Source organism: Trichosurus vulpecula, chromosome 4, assembly GCF_011100635.1.
Source record: "Trichosurus vulpecula isolate mTriVul1 chromosome 4, mTriVul1.pri, whole genome shotgun sequence".
Taxonomy (NCBI): Eukaryota; Metazoa; Chordata; class Mammalia; order Diprotodontia; family Phalangeridae; genus Trichosurus; species Trichosurus vulpecula.
Genome location: NC_050576.1, coordinates 80005960 through 80018061, shown reverse-complemented (window position 1 = coordinate 80018061; position 12102 = coordinate 80005960). Strand labels below are relative to the sequence as shown.

At 37.7% G+C, this 12102-nt stretch overlaps 1 protein-coding gene across 2 annotated transcripts in view; it reads right to left on the bottom strand.

The window, feature by feature from the left end:
• Positions 1 to 12102, bottom strand: part of C4H1orf21 (chromosome 4 C1orf21 homolog) — a 282105-nt gene that overhangs the window by 110343 nt on the left and 159660 nt on the right. For both annotated transcript variants that reach the window (XM_036754798.1, XM_036754799.1), the window contains exon 3: positions 5060 to 5154. In XM_036754798.1, the coding sequence (XP_036610693.1) occupies positions 5060 to 5154 (95 nt within the window). The remainder of the gene's footprint in view (positions 1 to 5059; positions 5155 to 12102) is intronic.

Genomic DNA, 12102 nt, shown 5'->3' with positions numbered 1-12102 from the left:
ATTTCAAACATTAAATAGGAAGTCACTCTGAGACAAGTAATTTAAAATTAGTTTTCCATTTCTGGCTGAGGTTGATTGCCTATCACATAATCAAAACCATTGCTAACATTCCCCAGATGATGAATGGTTAAAGGATATGAGCAGTTTTCAAAGAAAGAAATCTAAGACATCAACAGCCATATGAAAAAGTGCTCTGAATCACAAATAATTAGAGAAATGCAAATCAAAGCAACTCTGAGGTTCTACCCCACACCCATGGGACTGGCAAAGAGGACAAAAAAGGAAAATGACAAATACTGGAGGGGCTGTGGGAAAACAGGCACATTAATGCACTATTGGTTGAGCTGTGAATTGCTCTTGTCATTCTGGAAAGCCATTTGGAACTATGCCCAAAAAGGCATTATACTTGTGCATATCCTTTTACCCAGCAATACGACTTCTAGGTCTATATCCCAAAGAGATCAAAAAAGAGGAAAAGGATCCATATTCATAAAAATATCTATAGCAGTTCTTTTTTTGTAGTGGCAAAGAACTAAAAATAGATTGCCCAACAACTGGAGAATGCTGAACAAATGATGTATATGAATGTAATGAAATATTATTGTGCCATCAGAAATGAGAAACCTAGGAAGACCTGGATGGAAGTGAGCAGAACCAAGAGAACAATTACATAATATACCAACAACACTGTTAAGACAAACAACTTTGGAAGATTAAGAGCTCTGATCAATACAGTGACCATCTATATTTCTATAGGACCAATGATGAAGCAAGCATGTCATCCCTTCTTACAAAGAGATGACAGACTCCAGATAGGGTATCTGATATACATTTTTGGCCATGGCCAATGTGGGAATTTGTTTGGCTTGACCATTTGTTACAAGGATTTTATTTTGCTTCTTTTTTTTCTGGTGAGGGAGAGGAGTTAAGTTGCAGGAAAATAAATGCTTATTAATTTAAAAAATAAAAGTTTAAAAGTTAAAAATGGAAAATAAAAATATCATTACTAACATATTCTAAATTCCTTTCTACCCTCAACTTTCTGTATGTGACAATCCCTATAATACTTCTTATCCATATGCTTTTTCCAGCCCTACTTCCAGGTCATAGAAAATTTCTGGAGAAAGTCACGCTCTGATGGCATATAAACTCAACTGGGCCCTGAATACTGTCAGAGTTCCTTGACATAGAGATGGGTAATTATTTCACAGAAATCTTCAAATATTATCCATTCTTCTCAAGCTCCTGAGCCCACCATTCTTCTTTACTTCCTCATTTCTTTACACTGGACATTGAGGCATGAATTTAAGATTATGGGATCAAAATTTTAGAGTGGTAAAGAAGCTTAGAGGTTATCTAATTCGACCCTATCTCTTTATAGATGAGGGAACTTAGATGAAGCAATTGCTGCAGGTCACACAGGTTGGTTGTAAGTGTAAGTTGGTTGTCAGTTTACATCTGGACCCGGGTCCTTTGACTCCAAATCCTACTCGCTTTTCACTTCTTCATCTTCCCTCATATGTCACCTCTAAATTCCCATCTCTTCACTTATTCTCCACTCCCCCCCTCCCTCCCCACCCCGGCCTTATCTCTCAGAGGAGATGGTTCCCTCCTCCTCCCCAAGGCTTTTTTCTTAGCCTGCCACTTCCTCAGTAAAACTTTCATGGAGAAAGTAGTACCTAGACTGGACTTTGAAGTAAAGAATTTCAACAGAAAGAGATGTGGGTCAGTCAGTCAACTAACATTTATTAAACACTTACTATGCCTTAAGCACTGTGCTAAGCACTAAGGATACAATGAAAAGAAAAAAAAAACCCCACCAGTCCTTGGGGAAAGTGACATTAAAACAATTATGTATGTACGTGATAAATAAGGGATGGATGTAAGGTAATTTCAAAGGGAAAGCACTAACAGAGGGGTGAGGTTTGGGGCCTGGAAAAAGCCTCCTGATGGGATTTGAGCTGGTCTTGAAGGAAGCCAGGGAAGCTAAGAGGCAGAACTGGGGAGAGACAGCATTCCAAGTATGGGGGACAGACAATGCAAAGGTAGAGTTGGGTCAGTGGAATGTCACATGCAAGGAACAACATGTACAATCCATACTGGTGGGATCCTAGCATATCTGAAGGTGAGTAAAGTATAAGAAGACTGGAAAGGGCTAGGCTGCGAAGATTTTTACATGACAGAGAGGACTTTGTATTTGATCCTGAAGATAATAAAGAACCAATGTAAGAGAGAGAGAGAGAGAGAGAGAGAGAGAGTGTACAGGTGGTGACACAGTGACACAGTCAAACCTATGCTTTAGGGAAATACATAAGTTTGGTAACTGAATGGAAGATGGGATGGAATTGGGAGAAAGCTGAGGCAAAGAGATCAGCTAGAAGTTTATTGTAATAGTCCAGATGAGAGGTGATAAGGACCTTAAATAGAGAACGGGACATATACAAGAGATGTTGTGAAGGTAAAAATGATAAAATTGGGCAAAGATTGGATGTTAAGCTACAAGGATGATAACCTACCTGAAAATAATCAAGAGTTGGTTGCAGTATATTAAACTCAACAAACATTTGTTAAGCAAGCCAAAATTAATATAAAGACAAAAATGAGACCACCCCTACCTCCCTGTGCTCCCCCTCCATTCCAAAGAGTTTATATTCCGCTGAGATATACAATCGGCACACATATAAGCAAATATCCCACAACTGAAAGGGAAGAAAGCACTAACAAGTGAGGGAGCTATTGGGCTGCCTAGGTTCTATTTTTTTTTTTTTGGTTCTGAACAAAAACACCAAGAGGTCACATTTATGTAGATCTTTAAGTCTGGCATGGAGTTGTATATACATTATCTCATTTGATCCCCAGAAGAACCTTGTGAGGTAGGTGCTAATATTTCTATATTGCTATTGAGTAAAGGAAGGCTCAGATAGGGTAGGTAGCTTACCTAGGGTCACACAGCCAATGTATGAGGCCAATGTAAGTACTGATGGTTCCTGAATGACTTAATTGTGTTAATTACTACTGCTTAAAAAAAAGCCAAAGACACACCTCTGCCTTTACAGCATAAACAAATGCTGACTGTGGCGCAGGTGCTGACAGAAAAAAAAAATGTGACATCGGCAATATATTTTGTGCCTAAAGAGGGGGGGAAAAGCTGTGTCACAAAAGAAAACGATTCTTCTTAAAGGGGATACCACAGACACCAAGATGCAGACTAGAAATTTCTAGTAAGCAAAACCCAAGACAAAACCATTGCATGTGTGTATTTACAAGCATCTAGCTGAGAACTGAAAGCCCCATGCTGAAGAATTCAATTTGTAACTCAAGAGGACACAGTCACACTTGGAAAAGGGCAAAATGCTATTTATTCAGCAAGATAAAGCAAAGAAAGGGCTCCTGAAGCTTCAGCCATTCAACCCTTCTGCATTATCAAGTACAATGACTCAATCACTAAGCATTTCTTAAACCCTTACTATGTGTCTGGCACTGTGCTGGGGTTATAAGAAAAAGCAAAAAATGGCCCCTGCCTTCTGTGAGTTTACAATCTAATGGGGAAGACAACATGTCCTTAAAGCATATATACAGAATAGATGGATGGTAGCCTCATAGGAGAAAGTACTAACAAATCATGAACATTTAAAATACGGCCAAGCCATATATGCTCTGTTAAGATACTAGTCTTTGAAAATTCTCATCATTGGAAGTATTAGCCACAGAGATTTAACTGTTACACTAAAGAACAACTCCTTATACAGCCAGATCAAATACTTTCATCAAAATTACCCAGACCATTCAGTGTTTGAAATGGTAGCATTTCAAGTTACAAAATGTACTCAGCTCAGGAACAGCTTGTAAAGAATGAGCTTATCAATTTCATCAGAGTAACACTGAAAGCAATAGGTTTCAAACCTCAAGAGTTCTTGAATATTCTTCCATATCCCTCAGTTATAGTTAAAATTAAACATAAAATACATAGTAGGGAAAAATCCCTTAAAATAAATAGGCAGATTTTGTGATACTGAAAATTACTTTGATGAATACTTATTAAGGCATGAAGTATAACAAATATATGATTTAGAAACCAAAGCCAAACTGAATGTGTGCAATTAAAATAGCCTAGATATCATCTGTTAACTGTGTGCTTCACATAAGCAGAATTTGAGAGCTGTATAACCTTTCCTTTTTACAGAAGTAACATCACAGCCTATTTTGTATTCACTTATTCCCCACTTCCCTTCCGTGGGGCAGTTAGGTGGTACAGTGGGTAGAGCACTGGGCTTGGAATAAGGAAGACATCCTCATGAGTTCAGATCTGGCCTCAGACACTTACCAGTTGTGTGGCCCTGGGCAAGTCACTTTAACCTGGTTTGCCTCAGTTCCTCATCTATAAAATGAGCTGGAGAAGGAAATGGCAAACCCACTCCAGTATCTTTGCCAAGAAAACCCCAAAGGGGGTCATGAAGAATTGGATATGACTGAAACAACTCAACAACTCTTCTCCGAGCTCATGGAAGGCAGAATTGTTTTGTTTTTCTATTTCCAGGACCTAGCTCAGTACCTGAATATAGTAGGCATCTAATAAATTCTTGCTGAATGAAACTGATAATTCTATTTACTTCTTCCGTTATCTCAACACTCACATAATAGTTCATGATATGAATATGAAGTACTGACAAACCTATCTTCACACTGAGAAATGGATCTAAGACATTTTGTTTTGTTTTGCAAGGGATCTAAAAGTAACTTCCTTCAACAAGGCTACATGCAGAGAATATACAAGTCATCATCCTTCATCCTGACCTGAATAAAAAGTTAAAAGGGGTGAATATAAAAACACACAAAATTCAACACTGAAGCATTCTCTCTTAACAAGATCAAGCAAGGTCTTATTCAGAGGCAAACAGGATACCGGAATAATTTTGCAAGCTTCCAGGCAAACTATAAATAGCTACAGTAATTTCAAGAAATCCTGTTTCAATATGTGAATTATTATTTGAATGTAGTGCAGATTTTTATCACAATGGTATCACCCCAATTCCCTGTGATAGGAGAATCTTATTTTTACCAAGTTTTCTTGGTTCCTGGCTGCTATTTTCTGTTCATCTTCTGCCCCATTTTTCATGTATTTGACCTCTTCCACAGGTTTGATCCTATACTCATCTGGGGAAGAAAAAAAAAAGGAAAACACATTTTAGACAGTTAAACAAGGGAAGGAAAAAACGCCACCCTGAAACGTGTAATGGTGTTAGCTCCTTTTCTTTCCTTCCTTTGTATGAAGTGCATTGAAATCAATCTGAGCGCAAGCCTGTGAGTGCTGGATCTCTTTTTCTGGGAGCCTTTCTCTCCTATTTACTGGAAATCGCTCAGTACCTTGAAAACATTTATAAAAGTTTCATTGTCTGGCACTTTCCCAGATACGGCAAGAGGTGGCAGAAGTAACAGCAGTTTTTTTTTCCTTTTTACAAAGGCTATTAAGTCTGTAAGTTACAGGAGCACAGCATCTAATGGGAAACTGGGGGAATGAAAAGAAACTGCTTTATTTTTGGAGGGGATCAAAATATGAGCATGCTCCTGGGGCAGCCATCTTCAATTCTGCATTCAGACCACATTGTTTCTCCTCTTTTTAAAAATGCATGTAATACCAAGTGGATATTGATTGCCAAAGGTCTAATCCAAACAGATTTGATCTTCTTGGAATTTGAATTCGACATCTTTGTCACACAGCACTTAGCCCAACTGAACTCAAAGTGCTTGAAAGATTATATTAAAGTACACAGTTTATCTTAACCTCCAGGTGAACTGTGTGAGTATACACATGTGGATGTGTGATAGGTGCCATATAATCCCTACTTGAGAGATGTAAAACTAACACCCAGAAGCAAAGACAGTTTGTCCAAGGTCAATGAGAGTGGCAGGCCCTACAAAGGAGCCTAGGTCTCTCCTCTTCCAATTTAATGTTATCATAATATTCTATTATTAATGCTGCAGACAATAAACCACACTGCTTACTCATGAGAACAAATACAGTAACACACACACATGCACACACACAAAGGGTAGAAAAGCCCACTGAGCCCAATTTCCTCTCCAGTCAAGCATCTGCTCCAAGGCAATCTACTCAATCACTTCGAGCTATGGTTTCACTCCCTGTTCATTTTAATTCCTTTCCTGTCTCGTTTTCCAGTTTTACAAAAACTAGGATATGGCACAAACTGAGATGCCTTTGGAGAACTGCTACCTTTATCTCACTGACTAAACCATTAACCTAACTAACTAGAACCTATTAAAAGTAGGTGAGTGGAAAAGTTAATGAGGACAGAGTGATGGCGATAATAACTACACTGCCATAGAAGGACAGATATCTTTCAATTATGGACTATATTCAAAGGGAGAGCTTGATTCATAACTGAAAAAGTCATCAATTATTACATTTTTGAGTCATCTGCGATTAAGGTTTGTTTCTGACATTCCTTTAAAATGTTTTCTTGATGCTTCTCTTTTATATCAATCATGTCTGTATATACTGCTCCGCCCCTGCCCCACCCATGCCACCCGTCTATTTAGCCTTCCCTTGTAATCAAGAAAAACAGTTAAGAAAAACAAACACTGTGACCATCACCATGTTCACTATGTAACAATTCCCAGTTGAAGCTCTCTTCTCTTCTGAAAACAAAGTGGTAGGTTTCCTCATGTCTTCTCTGGGGCCAAGGTTATGTGACCTACTTCTAATGCTGCTTCATTAAGTACCAGTCTCTTCTTTCCCTTCTACCTCATCCAAATGGGCATTCTTTTTTTAACCAACAGATGTGTTTTTTGTGAAAAATGATGGCCTAAATCATTTACAAAATAATTATCCAAATGAATGTAGCACTTTTGCACAGATCTGAATAAAGAATCCACATTTGTATCCAAGAGGACTAAGCAAATATCTTATTTTTCTTTATATCATCCATTACTCAACCAAAAGAATAATATCCACCTAAGGTACTCATTGTCTCTGCTGTACTCCTTTTCTTTCTTCAATGGAGAAGAGAAAGAAATTAAGGAGACTGGTATGAGATATAGTTAATGAACATACTGTCAGGCAGGTACTGTAAAATTATCTAAGCAGCAAGGTTACTATAAAAAGTCATTTTTTACATGTAATATACATTTGCTATGTAATATAGTATATTTGCATAATAAAGTGATTAAAATGTCTATATCTTTTGACCCAGAGATTCCATGACTACACTTTTGCCCCAGAGGCTAATAATAAGACAGAAGTCCTTATACACATCCAAATATTTGGAATAGCATTTTTTGCAATTGCAAAGAATTGGAAACAAAGTAGATGTTTATCAATTAGGGAAGGGCTAAATAAATTGTGGTTCATGAATATAATAGAAATATGACTGTGCTGAAAGAAACTATGAATATGATAAATACAGAGAAGTATGGAAAGATCTACACTGATGCAGAATGAAGTCAGCAGACCTCACAGAGACTACAATAATATAAGTGGAAAGAACCATACACAACAAGAGTCAAAAGTGAATGTCACAACATTAGAAACAATAGGCATGGCTCAAAGTAAGAGACAGGAGGAGATATCCCTTTGCAGAGAGGTGGGAAGACCACAAGGATTGTACACTGCATATGTTTAGAAATTTTTTTGGTGTATTAATCAATTGTGATGATTTTTCCCCTCTCTTTGCTGGAAGGGGTCTTTAAAAATACTATTTGCTATATGAGATGACTCTCTGAAAGGGGGACAGGAAGGGGGAGAGAATACTAAGGGAAATTATAATGATGCAAAAAAGAAACGAAAAGACATGAATAAAAACTTATTTTTAAGAGTAGTATATTTACATTCTAGACTTTTATTTGCTATACAGAATAGGAAAAACTAAAGCAAAATTAAGAAAAATGTGCTATGGATTTAGAAAAGAACAAAATACTTAGAGGTAGGGAAAGCAAAATATTCAGAGGTTTAAAAATCTCATTGCACATGTGGTCCTGTGGTCTTGATAATGAAGGCAATTACATAGTCAGGAAACACAGCCAAAGATAGGCTAGGCCTCCTACCCTTTTCATATATAGAGTCACAAAACAAAGAAAAATATCTACCATTATGACCTACATATACACATATAGATGCATGTGTATGTATATATATCTATGTGTATGCATATATGTATGCTCGTGTATACATACACACATATATAATATATGATAAGGCAAACTAAATGTGATTTAAAATGTCAAAAAATTGACACTAATTATCTAATTATAAACAACCCTGCAGGCCATGAAAAATAAAATTATAGCATAAACAATAAAATACATACAGCTAGTAAATAAAATTATATGCCCCTCACCAAAGATTTAGAAAATTATTGTCATTAAGGATTTCAAAGTGCCAAAGAAAAAGTTCTTAGTGAGGGGAATAAGACTGAAAACTCCCAAGCAAAGTTTTCAGAAAGGGTCTGTTTATCTCATCAAATGAAAAAATAAACTGAGTTCCTTTCCTTGGACAATGTTATTTCCCTCCTCAGCCACACAAAGTAGATGCTCCCCAGCCATTTATTTTTCAGTTTCTATTTATTCCCTGAAGAACCATGACTGAAGGCACATAACCAGTTTTTAGTAGTTTTCCCAGTCTTCAAAAATGATGACTATTGATTTAAACAAAATCTCCCTTTAATAAGTAATATTAATACCCTGCACTTATAAGATGCATTAAGGTTTACAAAGCATTTTTACATCTGATGCTTACAACAGCCATGGGAGGTAAGGTGCTAGTATCTCTCTCATTTTACACTGTGGAAACAGAGGAAACCAAGGCAGACAGCAATTAAGTGGCTTGCCCATGGTCATACAGCTAGTAAATGTCTGAGGCTGGATTTGAACTCAGGCCTTCCTCTGTCCACCTAGCTGCCTATTACATAGTGCTCTCCTACACACTAAAATTCTTACCCCAAGATAAAATTGCTGCCAATCTAAAAGGAAGAGGCATGTCTTACAGCATCATCAACACCACAGAAGGCAGCCCTGGAGGACCGCTATACAACTGGACACAAAATTAAAAAAAAAAACAAAACCAAGAGCACAGACTTTTGCCACCAGACTTTGCATTATTACTTGCACAACATGCAAAATCCATCACAGTGTAAAATGGAGCTCCCTAGATAAAATAATAATTTGTGCAAAGCAAATACTTGAAAATGTTCTGTTAAAATTCTCTAAGGCCAACATCATGAATGAAGATGTCCATCTGGAAGCAGATAACTCATCAACAAATGTGTCACGCTATTTCCATGTCGATTCAACCAAGAGAAAAAGCACTCATTAAGAGCTTCTGTGGTGACTCACGAGAGCATTTCCGTTTTTAACAGTCAAACAGTGACTGCAGAAATCTTGTTTTTCTTTTGTTTAAACCACAGGGGAGTTTGGGATATCCTTTATTGGTGGCCACGTTGAAAACAATTAGAACAACCACTGTTACATCCAAAATATACTTTGGCATTGGAATAATGCTCTAACTTGATTAGGAAGAAAGAGAAAAGGAAATATATTCCTCTCTTGTACACATGCATGTGTGTATGTGTGCATGCATGTGTGTGTGTGTGCGCGCACGCGCGCGCGCACACACACACACACAGACCTGTTCACAATTTTTCTTTTCTTCCTGTTGATCCTATCTTCAAGTGAGAACAGTAGGTAGGATGACTCCCTAGATTGAACATACTCCCCCTCTCCCCACATTAACAGTGGCAGGTTGTTCTAGTCAAAATAGATTTCGGGTAAAGTCAGCCCTTTTTCTAATATTTTTAGTGTTGTAGGTAGGAGGAAGCATAGGAGGCAGAGGATTGATATGGGTGAGAGCTCTATCACGCTGCTATCAGAAACTGCTTTTCCCCAAACCAGTGTCTGGTTTTTTTTTTTTTTTTGCATCTCATATTTAGGCTTGTGAACGCTATTGGCGGAGTCACAGGGTATTTCTGCCCCAAGCCAACATCTCTAGGCTCGGCTTGCAGACTTGCAGAAAAAAGTGAAAAGTAAACCAAACAAAGTTAAAAAAAGCCCCCCAAACAAACCATGAACCTCTTGTCTGAAATACTGGCTCTCAGACTTAGAATCAGGGGTCTGAGAGCTGGAAGGCATCTCAGTACATCATCAGGCCTTGCTCCCTTGCCTTCAGGCACTTAAGTTAGCCTCCTTTGCTCCTTAGCTCTCAAAGGAAATAAGGTATAGTCATTACTGCTAACAATGAGGTGAGGAAACATAGAGGGAAACAAAAATCCAGACTTTTCTATACAAAAACTGATTCAAGCACTGCTTATCATTAACAAAAAGATAAATCCTCAGGTTAAAAGGAATCTACTACTAGGCAGGGACAACTCTTGGAGAGGTCTTACGTACAGAGTCTAACAATATACTTAGTCAGTATTATGTGTTATGTACAGAGTGTAACAATGTATTGAGTCTAACAGTAAGATCAGTCTGGAGGACAGGGAAAGTGGAACCTTAAAAAAGAGATTTGATTTCAATGTGCTGCCCTCTCTCCCATTTCATGCTCAGGCAGATATGAGTTATTTTTTTTTGCGATAATAACTGATAGATTTGCAGACTTCCCAGTCTTTCTTGTGACCAATGGTGATGTATGAGGCAAGGCAGTACAGTAGAAAGAACAGTGACTCTGAAGCTGTAAAATTAGGGGATTGAAAGCAATGGCTTCTGAGGTCCTTTTCTCCTCTGTGATCATATGCTCCCATAAGAGTTAAGGTCTGGCGTCTTGTAGAGATGTTCTTTGGTTTCATATAAATAGGCCCCTTGATTTGTTTCATAGGACAATACAAACCTAACAGCATATATCACAACTAGCCAAGGAGGCTGCTATGTGGTGCAATGGATACAGCTCTGGGCCTGGAGTTCAAATCTGGTCTCAGACATTTACCTGCTGTGTGATCCAGGGCAAGCTATTTCACCTTTCTGCCTCATTTTCTTCAATTATAAAATGAGTATAATAATAGAACCTACTTCCGAGGGTGGTTGTAAAGATAAATGAGATAATATTGGTAAAACACTTAGCATAGTGCTTACTACATAGTAGGCGTTTTGATATAACTCATATCTGCCTGAACTGGTAACAGGGGAGAGGACCGCACATTGGAGTCAAATCTTTTTTTCAATGTTCTTCTTTCTCTGTCCTCCAATAAAGTTTTCCTTCCTTCCTTCTTTCTTCCTTCCCTCCCTCCTTCCCTTCCTTCCTTCCTTCCTTCCTTCCTTCCTTCCTTCCTTCCTTCCTTCCTTCCTTCTAGTTCAGTGCTTGGAACGCACTTAATAAATGCTTAATAAGTGTTTGTTGGTCAATGAATGGATATCATAAGCAAATATCTGAAGGATATTATTTTGGTAAGGTAGGAAATACGGGCATTGGAACTCTCTTAAACAACATTTATATTTATGACTTAGTAGATAAGTCCTAGAAAATTGCTTAAGGCGGGGAGAGAACAAGTGAACTGCCCAGAGTCATGTAGCTCATAAATATAAGAGATCTGAATCCAGGTCTTTGAGATTCCAAGCCCAACTCCTAATCTATCACTCTATACCACTTTTTTAGATATCATATTTTAACTCTTAAAAGAGCACTCTTACTATATTCATCCATGTGTTCTAAGAACCTAGGAAAAAAACAAAAAAAAAACCAAAAGTAACTCATACTTAGTGGTTCATTTGCTTAATTTTTACCTCAATGCCTCATGGGAGTAAAATAAAACCAGCTGAGTTAACTTAACATCCATTGGACAATTAGGGTATAGACGTTTAGGCAAGAACACTCCACTTTCTTCTGAAGTACATTGAAGGGACAGGGAGGTCTCACTGAATATGAAGTCAGTGACAATGATTCCCAGTCAAAGCCAATTGCCCAGTAAAGCCGATATTGCTCCAGTGGCATATGTCAGTTGAGGAGACAGCAGTAAGCAATAGTAGGAGTAGAAAGAAGTTGTTCTGCCTTCTTTAGAGTGTTCTCCAACTGCTCTTATAAAAAGTTTCTTTCTTTCTTTTAATACTTTATGATCAGAATTTTCCAAGTGATTTGTGTATAAAGTTGAATACTATCCT